The sequence below is a fragment of the Bos mutus genome, chromosome 1, assembly GCF_027580195.1.
Source record: "Bos mutus isolate GX-2022 chromosome 1, NWIPB_WYAK_1.1, whole genome shotgun sequence".
NCBI lineage: Eukaryota > Metazoa > Chordata > Mammalia > Artiodactyla > Bovidae > Bos > Bos mutus.
In genome coordinates, this window is record NC_091617.1 from 63,080,449 (window position 1) to 63,100,523 (window position 20,075).

The window sequence follows — 20,075 nt, forward strand, 5'->3', positions numbered from 1 at the left end:
CCACATCTATTTGATACACGGAAACCACACAGACCCTGCGAGCATTATCTCTTCCCTCCTCAAAACTCTGATGCTATTAAGATCTTATTACATGTGTTATAATGATTTGGGAACACAGCTTCCCTACTAAAGCCTGAAAGTCTATAATGCATCAATCTCCCTTATGTATCTTTGTATACCTCAAAATGCAAGTTGTGTCATATAATACATTTTGATTTAGAGCCTGAGTGCATGAAGTGGATAGTTAATTAATTTAATAAACAAAACACTGAAAGATGTGGATAGCTATAATTCCAGTGTAAAAGCGAAAATAAATCACCCAAACACTTACCCCGCATTCCTTCCAGAGAATCCTTACCGAGGGAGAGACCCATAAAGCGCTAGACACAGCATTAACCTCGTAAATACTTTCTGGGAGCCAAATGGGCTGAGAAGCAGCACTTGGGCTCTGGAGTCGTGTAGACCAAGCCTCCAGCCCAGCTCTTCCATCTACTGGCTGTAAGACCCCAGGGAACTTAATTTACCAATTTAAGCTTGAGTTTCTTCATCTGCAAAATGGAGCCTCCTCATCCTTTTTCTTTTTCTACCTAATTGGGTTATGAAAATCACATATGTGTATGTCAAGTCCTTAGCAGAGTACCACATAGAAGGAACAGTTAGCCCCTCTTTCTCCCACCGCCCCCCATTCCCCCGCTCAATGTGACAGAGTATTTTTAATTTCCCAGCTATATTTGAAGATAATAAGACCTCCTGAAAATAATGGTTTTTAACAGCTGCCCAGAGTCTAAATGGGAACCAATTGCCCACTCCACCCACATGTTTTTCCTTTGGGCTTCAGCTTGCCATGACCAAGGGCAGGAAGAACCATACCAGGGACCTCAGGGTGCTTCGTCACCACCTCAGGTCTGTCCTGGGTGACTTTGGGCCTCAGGTCATCACTCAGAAGAATGCAGTCTGTATGTTGCACATCTTAAAGAACTCCTAAAAGTTGATAATCAGACTCAGATCAGCTTTACCTTTTTTTTCTTCTTTATGAAATTACAGTGATTACTGAACATAGTAACGAAACCTCCTCCATTGCTAAACGACCGCCGGGCTTAGTTTGGGTGCTTCAGAACACAAGGAGGCACGTGGTGTGAGTGAGTTCTGCTGTGGGGCTGGCAGCAGTCTTTACTCCCTCCTCCTATCCAGTTGCAATGTTCTCGACTGTGTCCACAGCTTGGGGGAAATCCTGAAGATGGCCAAAGACGACTCCACTGTTCGTTGCTTCCAGGGCCTGCTGATTTTTGGAAATGTGATTATCGGTGTAAGTAATGAGTATTTTCCAGGAAATTCTGCTCTTTCTGTAATCATGATTTTAGATACAACAAAAGTGAGACTTTAAAGGAAAATAAAGAGATAGTGACTGGTTCCCTTCATCTTTTCTCCCTTTTAAGAAATGTATTAGTAAAACATGCTAGCTAGAATTTAACAATATGAATAATCCTATGTAACTATGTAATAGGGCTTCCTGGTGGCTCAGTAGTAAAGAATCTTTCTGCAGTACAGGAGACGCAGGAGACTTGGGTTCGATCCCTGGAGTTGGAAAGATCCCTTGGAGAAGGGCATGGCACCCCACTCCAGTATTTTTGCCTGGAGAATCCCATGGACAGAGGAGCCTGGTGGGCCATAGTCCACAGGGTCGCAATGAGTCAGACATGACTGAAGCAACTTAGCACGCACCCAACTATGTAATATATCAAAAAACCATGTGGAAAAAGAGAGAGATTTTCCTCCAGGCTTTAAACACCAGAATCTAAAAGGAGCCATGCCTACCATGGTTAGTGTCCAAGTATCCTCAACACACACACGGTGGTGTGTCTTTCCTTTCCCTCTTGGGTTTGATTTCCGTGGACTCTGCTATTGGGGGCAGGAGTCTGCATCTTCCTGTTCTGGTCACACGAAGGCCAGGACCAGGATGTGAGAGTAGCTCAATGGCCAGGCTGCATGGGCACAGTGAGGTGAGAGCTCTTAGGAGTCAAGATCACTGGCTCTGGGCCCAACCCTGCCTGACTCTGCATGACTCTGGACAAGTCATTGTCTTTCTGGGCCAAGATCCTTCATCTATAAAATCCAGGGAGCAGGAAAGATAACCACCAAGGTTCCTTCCTCCACCAACATTGCCTGGTTCTCTGGCACTGATAAACACGACCTGGACCAGTTTAAGTATTTATTACAGTCCAAGAATTAGGGTGGTGGGCAGCGGGAATGTCAGTGAAAGATGATCTTCCTACAAGAAGTCATTGTTCGAGTGGTCCCATGCCCCCCAAGAGTTTTATGGATGGTCTGAAATTGTCTGTGTCTCCTCCCAAAAGCTAAAGTAGAGAGAAATGTGGAAGGAGGCACGAAACCAATTCACAGGATGGAAGGAGCTGTTTGGTTGCCTGGCAGTGAGGAGTTTAAGTCAGCTGCTTACAGCCTATGCAGGGGGCAGAGTTAGTCCCTCCCAGCACTGCCCACTCCTCCATCCCTTTCCCAACGCTGCTCTCCTGGCCATCAGCCTGACTGAACCCCCTCTGCTCGCAGATGTGCGGCATCGCCCTGATGGCAGAGTGCATCTTCTTTGTATCAGACCAAAACAGCCTCTACCCACTGCTTGAAGCCACCAACAACGACGACATCTATGCGGCAGCCTGGATTGGCATGTTTGTTGGCATCTGCCTCTTCTGCCTCTCTGTCCTGGGCATCGTAGGCATCATGAAGTCCAACAGGAAAATTCTTCTGGTGGTAAGACCTGAAAATTCCATACATTTGTTTCCTGGACCAATTTTGATGCACTGTTTCTTCTTCCCTGAGCACAATGCTTTGGTTTTCAGCGGGGTAGGTAGAAGCAGGTGACAGCTGAGGGGTGAATAGAGGGGAAGACCCTCCCTGCATGTGGGGGCAAGGATGCTCTCCTGTATCACAAGTCCAGAAAAGTCCAGTACAGAGAGGCTGAAGGGGAGACACCTGGGGGGTCACCTACTAAGTACATTCTAGATCTTGGCTTCTCTGACTGGTGTCTGCATGTGCCCAGCAGATACAGCCAGGAGCTACACGGGCCAAAGGAGAGACAAAGTGAGAACTCAATGATCAGATTTTCTTCTCCTGAGAAAAAGTAGTTTAAAATCTTATTATAATAGTAATCAAGTGTTAATATATTAGGATATAAATCACAAAATATGCATAAAGTTTTAAGAGAAAACATGAGCCTCCTTAGACATTTTTGAGCTCAAGGCTGATGATTTTGTGGAAAGGCCTACACTTCCCATCTCATGCATTCACTCTGCTTTTTAGGGACCCTGGAATCCCTTGCTGGGCTCCAGGTAGAGATGAGTTTCAGTTCCCACCTGCCTGCTGCTGCTGCTGCTAAGTCGCTTCAGTCGTGTCCGACTCTGTGCAACCCCAAAGACGGCAGCCCACCAGGCTCCGCCGTCCCTGGGATTCTCCAGGCAAGAACACTGGAGTGGGTTACCATTGCCTTCTCCTCCCACCTGCCTATGAAGGCTCTAATTCTGGGCATCCATAGGGAGGTTTCTGCCCCAAACTGCAGACAGCAGGCTGTGCCCTGACTTTGCAGGTGGAAGCAGATTTTCAGCCAGCCAGGCTAAGAACCCTCGGTACTAGGTCTAAACTTCCACTCCCTCTACCCATGTTCAGGACAGCAGTTTCTCACCCCAAGATGGGGCCCCACTTCCTACCCAGAAATATCTCTCTTAGCCAAAGGCTGCAGGACCTGAGTTCCATCTTCATGGAACCAGTCCAGCAAGCTAAGGTGCCGGTTGGTTTGCTTTTCCTGTGGACTAACATCATGCTGGTACCCAGGGAATGTAGAATATTTACATTTTCTGGGTCCTTAATGTGAGTTAGTCCCAGGGCAAAAGCACCCACATTTTCAGGGTGGGGAAAGGAACGCAAGGAAAGGTGTCCTTAGAGGTGAGCTTCAGCCACGTCCTGGTCTCACTCTGAGCCAGTCATGTGCGCACGGCACAGCTGGGAGCACCCTTGGCCATGCCTGGCAAGGAGACTGAGCCACGCACCCTCCATGCGACTGAGGGGAAACACCTGCACCCTGTGTCTCCTTTCTGGAGCATCTCTAAGGGGGTTCTGAGCCTGTTTAAGGGGAGCAAGCAAAGCTCTCGACAAATAGCAAGGCAACAGCTATTACAGCGGGGGACACTGTCCTGGCGCCTCTGAAGGGGCTCCTGCTGTTAACTGGGAGTGAAAAGTAGCCAAAGCCTTTTCCTGGGCGGAATGGTTAGGGCGGCAGAGGTCCAGCTCTGAGACCCAATCGCCCCTGACCAGGTAGGAAGATTCCGGTTTCCTCTGTGCCCCTCCCCAGAAGGACCCGAGGACAGTAAGCACTGTGCAAGGCTGAGGACGGCAAAGTCTCCAGCCCATATTCAGAAGTCATTTGTCCTTCAGTTATTCTCCAGCCACAAACAGAGGCAGTGCGCTGTGGAGGCATCATGAGCATACACACACCCCACCACACACACACACACACACACAACAAAACACACAATATGCTGTTTTACTCAACTGACCTGATGCAACTAGGGTGGGAGGTGAGAGAAGGTGCTATCAAGAAGATACATCAGTGGGTGTATCAGGCACTAGGTAGAACCTGTTCCTCTCTGATAAGACTGGACATTGTCAGGAGGCAGGATAGATGTTAAACATGGCCCTATTCAGCTTTTGTGTCCCCAGTAATCCTAAATCTTCAGTAAACCATAAAGATATTCCCCAAAGAGAGGGAAGTTAGGAGGCTCTACCTAGTGTCTGATACACTAGGACTCTGTTGCCAGCCATTAAATGAACACACAGAAACACCAGCTCATTTTCTTGTGTGTTTTTCCCCAGTTTAAATGGAAATACAAGGTGCTGAACTGAGAAAGCTCTGTATTCAACAGTCTTCTATTCTCTGGGGAAAGAAGGGACTTGAGCTGATTAGAACCTAGTACCAAAAAAAAAAAAAAAAAAGAACCTAGCACCAAGTCTGGCTCCAATCACTGTTCAGTGAGGGTTTGTTGAATAATTGTGTAAATGATTGCATAATTATATTTAGGCAAATGTGCTACAGAAAGCATAATAATTATTTGTTTAAAAAAATTCTTTGGAAGTAGACAGAATTTTTTAATTCCATTTGTTTCCTTTCCAGTATTTCATCCTGATGTTTATTGTATATGCTTTTGAAGTGGCATCTTGTATCACAGCAGCAACACAACGAGACTTTGTGAGTACAACCTCCCAAAGTGGAGCAGAAACGACTGTATGAGTCATCATTACCATGATAACAATACAATAACTGACATGCATTAAGTCCTTACCCTGCACCAGGCATCGTAATATGCATATTCATAATAAATACATAATTCTTCTCCTCACAATAACCCTCTGAAATAGGTATTAACACTATTGTCATTTTATAGATAAAAAGAAAATGAGACTTAAAAAGTAATTTGTCCAAGGTTACACAGCTGGTAAATGAAAGAGAGGAATCCTGAGTCCAGGCCATGTCCAGGGCCCAAGCTTGCACTGCCATGCCCTTCACCACTCTGCCACAGCCACAGGCCTTCCACCAGGATGATCAGTAATCCACTGTATCTAAGACATCTTCCTAAGTCAGCATCCTGCTTTCTTTCCTTTCTCCGTTCCCTGGCTTAGGTCACCCTCCAATGCCTGTCCACCTGGGTTTCATTGGGATGTGTTTGGAGATGGGAGTCTTCTCCCCACACAGGCGCTTCAGCCACCCGGAACAACCTCACACCCAATCCCAACCCCCACCCCAGCCTCTGAGCTCAGTTTTATTTAGGAGATAATGTTCAGTGCCCCCAGCCACAGGCTAAACATCACTTTGCCTCCTTGAGGATTAATATGCTAACTCTTCCTCTTGTGTTGCCTCCTCCCTCCATAGTTCACACCCAACCTCTTCCTGAAGCAGATGCTGGAGAGATACCAAAACAACAGTCCTCCAAACAATGATGACCAATGGAAAAACAATGGAGTCACCAAGACCTGGGACAGACTTATGCTCCAGGTAATACCTGCTGGGGAGACCCCCTTTTGTACCTGAACCAGTATCCAAGGTGTACGGGTGGTTAGGAGTGAAGTCAAAGTATGGGGACCACAGCCTCCAAAGGGGCCTCCTTCAAAAAAGACTTGAGAGACTTCCCTGGCATTCCAGTGGTTAAGACTCCACCTTGCAATGTGTGGGCTTCCCTGGTAGCTCAGACAGGAAAGAATTTGCCTGCAATGAAGGAGACCTGGCTTTGATCCCTGGGTTGCGAAGATCCCCTGGAGGAGGGCATGGCAACCCACTCCAGTATTCTGGTCTGGAGAATTCCATGGACTAGTCCATGGGGTCGCAAAGAGTCAGATACAACTGAACAACTTTCACTTTGCAATGTGGAGGACACAGGTCCAATCCCTGGTCGGGGAGCTGAGATCCTACATGCCACAGAACAATTGAGCTTGCCCACAGCAACTACTGAGCCCGAGTGCCACAACTAGAAAGTCCGTGCACTGCCACAGAAGATCCTGCATGACACCACAAAGACTCCATGTGCCGCAGCTAAGATCTGATGCACCCAATAAAGAAAAATTAAAAATAAGGAGAAACTTGACATAAGCAAGTTCATCTGTTTCCTCTCATTTACTGGCAGGGACATATGACTCAGTGAACCCTTAGATCTATATTCTGTTTTAAACTGTGATGTTGATTCACTTCCATTTATAGGAGTAAAAGAAATGTAGATTACTCATATGCTCTGCTTCTTAGAACTCAGACATCACTTATTAAGAAAATGTTGCCTCCGCCCCACAGTGAACTCAAGTGGAAATTATTATCTATCTTACTGACTGAGTGCCTTTTCACACCTTTGGGCTAGTCCTATTCTAGACTTGATCAGCCAATTTTTTCTAACTGGCAATCATAGCCTTATATCCAAAGTTACCTCAAATACCATCAAAAGCACAAGTCTTGCAGAATACCCATTATCATACCCACGTGGCTGTAAGAATGTACATACTTATCTCCTGCGTATGCCCTTATCTGACCCAACTCTGTACAGCCCTGTCCCCCTTCCCAACCAACTTCCACTGTTTCCCAGTCCATCATCAGCAAACTTCTTATAGCCTCCACCCCTTCTTTGAACTCTCTTTACACTCTATCTTCTAAAATTTCCTTCATTTAGTCTAATATTCCTGTTCTGCGGTTTTTTAGCCCATTAGGACCTCCGATGTCTTGGTCACTTCCTCATTTCCTATCACTGTTCTGACTAGAGGTCAAGCATTTTTTTTTCCCCACTCAATTAGCAAAGAACTAAGCTTTTCAAATGAAAATGTGAATGGTCACACTTTTGAAAGATCCACTTTCCAACTTTTAAAGTCTAGTCTGAAACAAGTCTGGTTCAAATTTAATCATTTCCCCTCAAAATACTCACGTCAAATTACAGAATGACTACTTTCTTTGGTGAGATATTTTCCATAATCCAGTGCCAAAACAGGACATGCTTTTAAGGTAGTTGTTTTATTACCAAGTTTGCTGAATATATTTGTCCTAAAAGTTGAGAGATGGCACAGTTTTAATTCCTTCCCTTGAAACATTTTTGCAGATTTTATAAAAAGGAAGGAAGGTGATATGAAATGTGTCTTCTCCTCTATCCTCAATTCTATCCAGACTGTCATGAGCTATGTATTAAGTGATCTTTCTTTCCTATGTAGAGGCATAACCACGTGGCCGTGAGCCGTGTATTAAGTGACCTTTCTCTCCTATGTAGAGGCATAACCACGTGGCCACGAGCTATGTATTAAGTGACCTTTCTCTCCTATGTAGAGGCATAACCACGTGGCCGTGAGCCGTGTATTAAGTGCCCTTTCTCTCCTATGTAGACGCATAACCATGTGCCACTAGGCTTTGGTTGTTTTTTTCTAGTTTATTTTCTCCCATTGTAAAAATAATACGTAATTGCTCCAGAAAGAGTTTTTTAAAAATAGGAAAGTAAAACAAGAAGAATTTCTCATAATTTCTTCACCACAAAAATTTTAATTTTCTGATTCTCCATTTGCTCATATGTAACATGAGAATAATTATAACTCTCTCACCTTATTATATCAAGATACTAAAAATGATTAACATTTATTAAAGGTTTACTAGAGCCCAGGGGCTGTGTAAACACATTAAAGGTATTAGCTAATTTAATCTTCACAAGCTTAGGAGTTAGGTACTCCATCTGTCCCAGTTTTGCAGTTAAGGAAAATGAGGCTTGGAAAGTTTAATTTGCCGAAAGCTACAGAGCTCATTCAGAGAAGGCAATGGCACCCCATTCCAGTACTCGTGCCTGGAAAATCCCATGGATGGAGGAGCCTGGTAGGCTGCAGTCCATGGGGTCGCTGAGTCGGACACGACTGAGCGATTTCACTTTCACTTCTCACTCATGCATTGGAGAAGGAAATGGCAACCCACTCCAGTGTTCTTGCCTGGAGAATCCCAGGGATGGGGGAGCCTGGTGGGCTGCCGTCTATGGGGTTGCACAGAGTCGGATATGACTGAAGCGACTTAGCAGCAGCAGCACCAGCACAGAGCTCATGAATGGCTAGTAAAGTAGTAAATATAAATGTATTTTGCAAACTCTAAAATGTAATACCTTAAAAATACCTTCAGCTTTCATTTGTAGATTTTTAGTAAACAGTAAATAGGGTACACTTTCCATCTCTTTTTTCTCCACGAAATCTCAGTTGCTACATTGGTGGTTTTGTCAAGGATCATGGAAGAGAATTTTGTATCTCGTGTGCTGACAGGACAATTGCTGTGGTGTAAATGGCCCATCAGACTGGCAGAAATACACCTCTGCCTTCCGGACTGAGAACAGCGATGCTGACTACCCCTGGCCTCGTCAATGCTGTGTTATGAACAGCCTTAAAGAACCTCTCAACCTGGACGCCTGCAAACTAGGAGTGCCTGGATACTACCACAGTCAGGTGAGTCCTTGTTCTACCCAAGACCTGCCAGAAGGTTTATCTGCTCTTCATGAAGAAAATACTAGTTAACTGTAGGTAATAGTCTCTCATTAAGGAATTCTGCATCCTTTTTCCTAAACCTCATGTTAACTATTTCCTTCTCTGTTAATAAAATGTAAATGCTAATCCAGGGCTGATCTAGGAAAATTTACATTTTGATGAAATGAACAGAACATGAGAATTGCAATAGCAAAATCCAATTTTATTTAAATGAAAACTATTTGTACAATGTATAGAATTAGTATTTTGAAAAAATATTTACATCAAACAAAGATTTGCTCTATTTTTGCAAAATGTAAATTGAAAAAGATGACATACAAAAGGAACATTTTCCCAGTTCCAAAGCAATGGCGATTGCTGCGGGTAGATGCAGTAATGATGTATCCCCTTCCTTACTCAGTGGTAAGCAGGGATAGTCTTCCTGAAACATTCGATTGGTGATTTGGGTAAAAGGTGGTTTACATACAATTGGTTTTTGAAAAAGTGTTTCCAGCCTGATGAGAATGATATGATGATCATGAAAACTAACATTTACTGAGTACTTATCAAATACCAGACACTCTTCTAAGTGCCATACAGATATTAATTCATTTAAGGCTCAGCAGGTAGTGCCACTTTGATCCCTATTTTACAGAAGAGGAACTAAGATATAGAGATACTAATAAGGGCCTAGCCCAGGTCATGCGGCTGGCAGGTAGAAGAGTCAGGATTCAAATGCTAGCAGCCTGGCTGCAGAGCCCAGACTCTAAGCCAAGGAGGAACTTGGTGATCATCCCAAAAACCCCCGAAGAGAATCCTCATATACTTGAAGTCAGCCTCTAAAATGCTTACACTGCTGTGCCAGTTACCACTTCGAGCAAAGCTAGCTGTGTGCCAGTAGATTAAGTAATTGAGAAATGCCAGACTCTTCAGTCTCAGATGAAATAATATGTACTTTCAGAATGAAGGACAATGCACTGCTGGTCATCAGGCCTCCCTCCTACCCGCCCTTAACACCACCCCCCACCGCCGCCTCTGGAAGGGTACCTGGACTAGGATTGGTTGCATTATCCCAGAAAAGGACATGGGAGTGATACAGATTGTGTTGTAGAGTTGTTCAAAGAAACTCTCACTTAGCCTTTCAGCAACATTGTTTTGGTATCATCTTAATTATATTCAGACTGCTAAAAAAATTTTAATATATTGCCTATAATCACAATATGCAATATAATGATCACTTTGAAGAATGATAAAATGCTTTTAACATTTCAACCTTGGAACTAGCCCATGCAGATATATCTTGATTGGACTGTAATTCCATACACACTGATCATGTCTTTGAAAGAGACCAAAAAGGAGGTTTGCCATTAAAAAAATGGTTTATTTCATAGCCACGTCATTTTCCCTTACACATAGAATATTTAGTAATGAGGGAACTCTACCCTCCTTTTGACACTTTTGTCTCACCTTCCCTAACAGTCCTTGGCCTTACCACCTCCTCCACCCACTAGCTACACCACGACTACACATTCACGTCATTCAATCATGCTCTCGCACCCAAGTCCTGCATTCTGAAATTCCTCTCTGTCTGGCTCCCTGTGCTCCTACTTTCTCAATCCCCCTCACTCACCCCTGACTAAATCTCTTATCTACACTTTCCTCCTGATTCTCCCTTCTCTGATCTCCCAGATTCCCACACACCACCACTCTCTCCAAGTGACAGGTCCTGCTAATTCTCCTATAGCACTCCCTTTCCACAAAGCAAAGTATGCCACCCAGTACCTCATATACTTTACTTCTATTATTGCAGCTGATACCTTGAAAAATAAGTATTTGCTTGTAAGCCTGTTTTTTCTATTAGTCTCCTTGAGGGCCATGCATCATTCAATTCTGTATCTCAGTACTTAGCATAATGCCTGGCACAAAACAGGCATCAATAAATGTTTGCTAGGTGGTCAAATTGTACTGACCACATTGTATTGGGCTGGCCAGAAAGTTCACTCACTTAATAAATACATTTTTCAATGAAATTCTTGATGAAAATGAAAAATGTATCTTTTATTTTCACTTAAAACCGAACAACCCAGTTTTGAGGCAATCCAACAGCTTTGTGAGATCTGCAATTCACAAAGAAAGGCTAACAAAATGAGGGGCATTATCAAAAGGGTAGTAGTAATAGAAACCCACCAGAATGTCACATAGCATGTCAGATGCAAATACATACATTCTTACATCATGGTTCATCTGCCCCCCAAAATGCTATGTGCAAATTCTGATTCACTACACCTCAAGAACATTATGATGGAGCTAAGGAAGATGAAGGAAAGCACCGCTACAATGAGAAAAAGGCATCATGAAAGGCACTAAATGAGAAGGGGTGAAAACCTGGGATTTTGTCTGTAAGCTTCACGAGGGCAAGACTCATTTCCGCCTTGTCACAGTTGAATCCCCAGCCTGGAGCCTGGCACCTGGCATAAGTGGGCTTTTAAACACTTTGCTGGACAAATGACCGCCTCCCAGGATTGTCAGGGGGACCAAGTGAGAGATGGATAGAAGAGTGTTTGTGAAGCATCAAGTGAGTCACAAATAACATCATCGTAGTTATTACTTTCTATCATGTTCTCTTCATCCTAACCAGGTGCCAACTTTGCGCCAGGCTCTTGTTCTAGGTTCTAGAGATTCAATAAGGAGCAAGATAAAGCCCATGCCCTCATAGAGCTTGCACTGTAGCATGGGAGACAGACCACAAACAAGTTACCAAACCAGTACACGATCAGTACCAGGTAGTGGTAAGTGCTATGAGCAGAAATAAAGCAGGATAAAGATACAGAAAATGATGGGGAGAGAGTTTTCTCTGGTTGTCAGGAAAGGCTTCATTAAGATACTTGCACAGAGTTCTGAATTAAGTGAGGAAAGGAGATCCTCAATTAAAGGAAATTGAAGAGAGTTCTGAACAAAGGAGGTAGCAAGTGAAGAGGCCCTGAGGTGGGGGCTCTCAAGGCAATCCATTTGGCAAGGCCAGATCGAGTGAAGAACAGCAGGAGTGAAGAAGGTAGATTTCTTAGGGCCTAAAGCTTTTCAGATTGGTGGGAAGGTATTCTCCTTTGGAAAAACAATATAAATGCTTTTGCAGACTACAAATACAAAATTAGGTACAGGGCTTTGAAATGGTCTTGCAACTAAGGAGCCCTGAGCCCAAGCTTTGCAGTGAGACAGCTTCTGCTAGCGGTGGCTGGGGCCACAGACAGAGGCAGGGCCATATCCTACAGCACCTCACAGGCCGTCGTGAGGCTTAGAATTTCATCTTAAGGTGGTGGGAAACCTTCAGAGGGTCTGAGCTCCTGCTCAGAAGGCGAAGTGATCCGACATGTTTTACTAGGACCCCTCTGGCACTGTATGAAAACTAGTAGGGTGCCAAGGGTGGGCTTGGGCCTCAGGGAAACCAGCGAGCAGAAGACTGTAGGAACCCTGGAGTGAGGCCACGGCGGCCCACGGTGGTGGTAGGAAGTAATACATGCTTGGATTTGAAGTGTATTCTAAATCCAAACAGATGTGCTTAAGAGAAAAACAATTAAGGATAATTCCAAGACTCATCTGAGCATCAAGGTGAATGGAGGTGTCAGGTAGATGAAGTAGGGTAAATGAACAGAAATCAAGGCATATTTAGCAAAGCCAGGGCACGGGAGTGGATGAACAGGAGACTGGGACAGGGTCTGAAAGGACTGTAGACACTGGGCAGGGCCTAAACTTCAAGGTCAGCCTTTCAAAGACATTTCTATCTAGATCTCAGTAGTTCATAAAACCAATCTGGTCATTGCATTTCCTAGGCATTCCTGTGATTTCAAGGGCTTTAGCAGAGGCCACTCCGATGGCAGGTCTAGCCCTATGCATTACTATGTATTACATGCATTACATGTATTACTCCAGCACTTTGCATAGAGAGTAGGACAGAATGTGCTACGTATAAAACTAACCAGATTATGGCATACGTGAATGAATGAATGACTCGATGAGTAAAAAATGAATCACTCTTTCGCCCACACATGGTGGCTCTTCTAGAATCCTGTAAAGATATGGTGAATACAATGTCAAATGAGAATTCAGAAAGCACTGTATAGGAGTTCCTTTAATGATTAAAAAACAAAACATCTAATTCTCATTAACTAGAAGCACTTTTATTGAAAAATCAAAAAGTGACTCTGCCTTCAAACAGGTCACCAATAAAATCTTTGGGGAGAGAAAAAAAAGCTCAAATTTTATTAAGAATACTTTACATTGCCACATATTCAATATGAGAAAACGTTTTCTAAAATAGCAGCACCTTGGTTAGTTAGATCAAATGAAAAGAAACAGAATAAATATGATATAGAATAGTTGTTCATCAGGATTATTCCTATTTCTTCGGTAGAGCACAGTTAATACCTGGCTGTCCACGGAGATATAGAAATAGCCTGGTCATGTTAAACTGGACTTTGGGCTGGCGTTGATTCAAATCACCTTCCCACCATCTTTTACCTCTTTTTTCTCGTCCCTTTCACGCTGATGTGGAATCGCCCACTCCTCTCCAGGGCTGCTATGAGCTGATCTCTGGACCAATGAACCGACATGCCTGGGGAGTTGCATGGTTTGGATTTGCCATTCTCTGTTGGACTGTGAGTATTTCCCATCGCATGTTTTATTTCTGAGAGGATAGTGATGATGAGAGACCTCGAGAGTGTCCCTGGTTAACTCAACCACACCAGACTGTCTAGAAACAAGAGCTCAGACCTGGGGGCTTGTCAGCAGGGTGCTGGCACCAGGGGAAGGACAGTGAATTTCCGGGGGGAGGTAGGCGTGAGCCTCCTCTACCAACCAGCTCCTTCTCTGGCTGACTGGGGTGTACTTGCATCTTCTCCATCTCTCTAGATCTTGTAAATTCATTACAAGTAGATATCAAAGACTATCATTTCTCTAGATGCCTCCTGCCCAACCCTCACCTGCCTCCCTCCTTACAAAGGGCTGCCTTCACCAGTCTCCCCTGGTCCTTCTGCTCATCTTATCTGATGCACATGCAGCAAGGAGGGTATAACAGTGGGTCTCAGTCCTAACTGCACATTACACCTCATGGAGGAGCTGGAGGGGTGCATACCTGAGCCCCAACCTCTGAGATTCAGATTTCAGTTGATTTAGGGGAAAGACCCAGGTCTTTTTTTTTAATTTTCCAGATGATTCTAATTTGCTGTCAGGATTAAGACCCTTGCATTCAGGAAGCAGTCTCAAACTTTTGGTTTCAGAACCCCTTTTCACTTTCTCAAAAATTACTGAGGACTCCAAAAACTTTTTATCTATGGGGAAAATTAACCAACTAACCTTGTTACAAATTAACACAGAATTTTTTAAAATATGTGTTAATTCATTTAAAATAGCAATAACAAACTATTTCATGTTACTGTGAACAATATATTTCTGTGGGAAAAAAAAGACTATTTTCTCAGACAGAAAGTGACAAAAGTAGCATTCATTTTTTTACATTTTTGGAAGTCTCTTCAATGTCTGGCTTTTACTGAAGAGAGTTGGCTTCCCATATTTCATCTTCATTTAATCTGTTATATATGTTGCTTACATTGAAAGATTTGAAGGAGATCCATCCTACACACTGATATGTAGTTGAAAAAAAAAAGAGGAATATTTTGGTAGCCTTGTCCGAAAATAACTGAATATTCTTCTTTGGCACTACCGAAAACTGGCCAAGTAGTAGTAGTTTCTCAAAGGTTGGTTGCAATATGAAATCTGAAACTTCGTCAAAGAACTTTTAGGACTCTGTTACATTAAAGTACATTACATTGGTGTGTCTTGCAATTTGCACAAATCTTTTACCCATTCATGACTGGTCATTTGGGAAGATACTGGTTCACTGCATGACAGGATAAGCTTCCATGGTGCTCAGTCGGTAAAGAATCCACCCGCAATGCATGTAGCAGGATGGACGCAGGCACCTCTGCCCCTGTGACGCTTAAGGCAAGATTATTCTTAACAATCCAGTGTCACCTAGGCTTGAATGAACCTAACATAATTTTCCCCCCAACTACAATGTTTCTAGAACAATTCCTTATTTATTTTTCTTTTTCTTGTATTCTAGTTCTGGGTTCTCCTGGGTACCATGTTCTACTGGAGCAGAATTGACTATTAAGAATGAAGTGTATGCACCATACCACTCCCCACAGTGACTTTGGATTTGGTGCTGGAAATGCTGTCTCCTAATGTTCTACCTTTGTGCTGCCCGGGAACTTACGCATTCTTCCTCACATTGCCAAGTCAGTTGGTATGGGGTTCCTTTAAGCTCTCAGACTCCTGAAATTTTCAGCACATGTGTTTTCACCCTGATCTAGGATTCTGCAACATTGTTATAGACTGTAGGAAAGGGAGGATTTAGGATAGTAGATAATAACTATTCCCATCTTTGTTTATTTTTAATGTGGGGGCATAAAGACATTCCTAGGAACCTGTGTTATACTGCAAGCCAAGTCTGTATTGGGACAGCAAATCTGCCTGTATTTCTCACTGTTTTCTAAAGGTACCCCGATGGCACCCCACTCCAGTACTCTTGCCTGGAAAATCCCATGGACGGAGGAGCCTGATGGGCTGCAGTCCATGGGGTTGCAAAGAGTCGGACCCGACTGGGCGACTTCACTTTCACTTTTCACTTTCATGCATTGGAGAAGGAAATGGCAACCCACTCCAGTGTTCTTGCCTGGAGAATCCCAGGAATGGAGGAGCCTGGAGGGCTGCCATCTATGGGGTCGCACAGAGTCGGACACGACTGAAGCGACTTAGCAGCAGCAGCAGCAAAGGCTTTCATTGTGTCAGTATTGTCCCAGTGAGAGAACTAAGGAGAAGACTGCTGAAACATATCTTTTGCCTTTGTTCTATGGTGGCTCCCACCTACAGACTCAAGTGATTCTCTTAAAGCTAGCTTGGGAACCCTTTATTATCCAAGACAAGGCCTGATCTTGAACAAACAGTGGTTGAAATTTCCTCTCAGACACTGCAGAGTAATTCATGCTGGTAACCTCAATTCTCCCACTAATTAAAAGTACGTGAACTTTTGGGACAAAGGAGAGACCTGTTACACATTTACCACCTTCAACCTAAAACTGCTTTCCAACAGGGAAGAAGCAAGCCAGCTGTTACTTAGGTGATTTAGGGTGATTTGTGCACTGCAAAATATTTTTCTTCTGATCTGTTTCCTTTTGTGATCCTGAAGGAATTTCTTATAACAACATTTGTCTTTATATAAATAAAGAGAGTTTTAAATATGTTCACTTCCTTTTCTTTTTAGCACTGTCATAATTGGTCATGTATGAGTCTAGCAAAATGGGTTTTCCAACAGAAGAGCTTAGGAGGCTCACGGGAATTAAAGTTTAGGAGATGGAAAATGCAGTATGGTATGGCTTCCCATGGATACTGGGTAATCCGACCGTACATTTAAATTGTTGGAACTTTCAAGTTTCTGTTAACATTTTGCTCCCACTACACTTCACCCAGAAGTGGGAATGGGGCTGCTGCTCCTCAAATCCTTTCCCCCTGCATCTCTGACTCCAACTGCTCAGCCGAACCCTCCATGAAGAAAATGTACCTGGCATTTCAGGTACTCCCATGCAGTAGCCGGGTCCCAGGCCTTGACTTTTCTTGTGCATCAGACTGAGCCCCAGGGCAGGGAGGGACAAAGCAGGGGGGATGGCACCTTGGCCTGCAGCTGGGTGGGAAAGCTGGAGTAGGAGCCTATTCCCCAGACAGGGGTCAAAGGCTCCTGTCATGACACACCACCAGCTTGCCCCTCCCCAGCCTCACTTGCCTCTCCAGGATAGAGCTTGGTGTGTCAAGATAAATGACCCCTGCACATGGCTGAGAAGTTTCTCTCTGGTCTTTTTGAAGAAAGGAAGAGAAAGAAGCTTTACTCTGGGCAAAGCTTTGAAACGCCTCTCCCATCTCCCTTTCCATCCTCTCTCACGTGTGTTTTTCTTTTGCCGCTAATTGGATTTCCCAGTGCCCTCAAGCCTGAGCAAATCCTGTCTCAGACCCACTCCTGCCTTCCCTCTCGAAGGCTTCAGAGCTTCAGAATTCTCTCTCCCTACAAAATTCCATTCTCCTTGTGACTTGATCTCAGCTAGGTTAAGGGAAAGCATTTTTGTAAACTACTTCATACTAAGGTGTGAGTGATGGCTAGTCCACACTCTCTTAATCTTCTCTGTAGATTTTTCCTGAATAACTTGAAATGGATTTTTGTTGGTAGAATCCAGTGCAGGAATGCAAGCTGGAAAGAGCTATTGTGGAGAAAGATGGCCCACTGGCTGCTCATTAAATTTTACCCCCTGCCTTCTCCACCAAGAAGTAACTAGAAAAAGGATGGGCTTCAGTTGGTCATTACCCACCACCCCCTCTCCAGATAGCCTCCTACCAAGTAAGATCCTGAGCCCAGTACTCAATGTGTTCAGCCCCTGGCAGCTGGGGAGGACACATCTTTCAGCTGAGACAGACCCGGGCCTGAGGGCTTCCCTGCAGCGAGTCCAGCCATTCAGGACTCTGTATTTCCTAGTACTGGGTTCTGTAGTTTAACCTCAGAGCAGCTCCTCTACCCAGTTCCTGCGTCCACCCTCTCCACCTGCCCTGGAAGCCAAACCCTGCCCCTCTTCCTTCTGGGATGGAAGTGGGGCTCACAGCAAGACCCAAGCCACACTGTTCAGGGGGAACCCAGACCAGTCTCATTAAGGCCCCCACCCACCCCACCAGTCCAGGGAGAGGGACGACAGCAGGAGAGCTGGGCTCTGGATTGCTGGCTGGAGACACACGCGTTCCTTGGTTGCCCGTCTCCTCCCCAGACTGTTACTCAGGCTTCTGGCAGGCTGTTCACCCTGAACATTAGGAAGCTCATTTTTTTTTTAGCCCTGTAAGTTTTTCCCACATCAGCTGGAATAAACAGGGACTGCTCTTAATCTACACAGCAGACCAGGTAGTTTCTGGCTACCCATGAAGGAAAGAAGAAATAGCAACCATCACGTGGGTTTGAAAGTTGAATCTCCTCTTAACCTCCTCTTAACTTCACTCCAATTCCTACCCCTACCAGACTGACCGACAAGCCAGGCTGTGTGGTTGAGGAATTGGAAGCTAAGCTGCTTTCTCATTTCTATAGAATGAGCAGTCTCCTCTCCTGTGCCTAGTTTCTCTTCTCTGCTTCACCTCACCCAGATCCTTATCACCTCCTGTATGTGAGACTCAATCAAAGAGGAAATGCAGAGGGAATTCCCTGGCAGTCTAGTGGTTAGGACTCCACTCTTTCACTGCAGGGGGCAGGGGTTCGATCCCTGGCTGAGGGAACTAAGATTCTACATGCCACACAGTGTGGCCAAAACATTAAAAATTATAAAAATTTTAAAAGAAAGAAGAAACACAGAGGAGACTAGTTGTGAGCTACTGAGTTTGCTTTCACATGTGACATTTTTATCACAAAGCTCAAATGGCCACATCTACTGAGTAGATCCAAAACATCTTGGAAAAACGTGCATTGCTGAGAAGTGTATAGCTACCAGACCCTTTCCCAAATCACCCTCCCCCAAGACCCCAAACAACTCCAAAAACAGACGCAAACATCTTCTTTAAATAAGACAAATTGCCAACTTCTGGGGTTAAACAGAAAGTTGCTGCCATGCCCTACTTTCTTTCTAGTGGTATCCACCCTGAGTCCCTCTCGAAAAAAGACAACCCCTGACTTCCAGAAGCCAGCCTGGCGCTCACAACCACGCCTTGCTATTCTCCTGCTAGACCTAAACAATTCCCAGAATATCAGCTTCAGATAATGTCTCATGAAATGAGACAAATCAAGGCCACTTCATAATTCTGTCCAAGCACAAAGATATAAGGTCACTGTGCCACTCACAAAATGCCAAACACACCCTTTTTTGGCTAAAATAAGTGACTGCCACGTGTTTATACTTACAGCTCTATTCTTCCACCAGCCCTTCCCTGTGGGTAAAATGTGTCGATACGCAATTACAGAACTGCCCCTGCTTTCTGAGAGCGTCCACTACAGAGCACGTCCGGCTGGTTAAACCCTCCCCAGATGACCCACCCCAAACCCAAATGCTGATAAGACCTGGTCTGACTCCCTTTTCCTGAGACACCGCAAGGTTCCCCATGGTGTGTTCTCGAGAGCTTTTGCAATGAGTCAGAATCCCACTTACTTATCTGCAGATGTGTCCCTGGGCTTCCTTAGATAGACAGTCTCCAAATAACTCTGGCTACCCTTGTTTCCTCTCTGAGTGTATCTGTTGTTTTGTTACCGTGAAGTGGTGAAGAACACGAGCCTTGGAGTCAAAAAGCTGACTCCCAACCCCAGCACTTCATGACTCAGGCAAGTCAGCCTCTTAGAACCTGCTTCAGAAAGACAGGTCTCACGGGGGACTGGGAGGATTCAGCAAGAAGTATGTGTTCGAACAGCTAACAGCCTGTAAGAAATACCAACAGGAAGTTATACCATAAATCTGGTCTGAAGATCTCTGTTTGGCCCATAATCCCACATGCCAACTAACATCTTGTTACTTCAATTCACTGCGATAAGCTTACTGACCAAATATACTGGTCTAAATTCACTGGCCCTCAAACAATAGCTCTAAGAGTTTTTCAGCAAAACTCCTACTCAGTAGTGAAAGAATGTACTAGGACATCAAGATAAGGCATTTTAATGGGTACATCTCAAGTTTTGTATATTATTTCCAGAGTCCTGTATTATTGTGTATTATTATTCCAGAGTCTCATCAATACAAAGGAGATCTCTGCACTTTCTGCCTTCACAGAGAAATCTCATAATCTCCTGAGTGTTCTGGTGGGGACAAACAAGACAGTGGAGTCAAGAAACTTGGGTTCAAATTTTCTCTCTTCCTTTTACCAACTTTGGGAAGTTACTTGAATCTGCATTTTCTTTACAGTACTACATATTTACCTATAAGACTATTGGAAAGTTAAAATTTAAAAACTGAGGAAAATTGAAATACAGAGCCAGCATTCAATTATTGTGTCCCACC

The 20,075-nt window shown here is 44.2% G+C and overlaps 1 protein-coding gene across 5 annotated transcripts in view; it reads left to right on the top strand.

The window, feature by feature from the left end:
* UPK1B (uroplakin 1B) overlaps positions 1-16,313 on the top strand; it is a 29,202-nt gene extending 12,889 nt beyond the window's left edge. For 4 of the 5 annotated variants that reach the window (XM_070369853.1, XM_070369846.1, XM_070369861.1 and 1 more), the window contains 7 exons: positions 1,219-1,306; positions 2,566-2,766; positions 5,180-5,254; positions 5,936-6,058; positions 8,821-9,000; positions 13,587-13,670; positions 15,137-16,313. In XM_070369853.1, the coding sequence (XP_070225954.1) occupies positions 1,238-1,306; positions 2,566-2,766; positions 5,180-5,254; positions 5,936-6,058; positions 8,821-9,000; positions 13,587-13,670; positions 15,137-15,187 (783 nt within the window). In that variant the 5' untranslated portion in view covers positions 1,219-1,237 and the 3' untranslated portion in view covers positions 15,188-16,313. The remainder of the gene's footprint in view (positions 1-1,218; positions 1,307-2,565; positions 2,767-5,179; positions 5,255-5,935; positions 6,059-8,820; positions 9,001-13,586; positions 13,671-15,136) is intronic. The other variant, XM_070369869.1, reaches the window with a different exon arrangement.
* Positions 16,314-20,075: the final 3,762 nt, after the last annotated feature.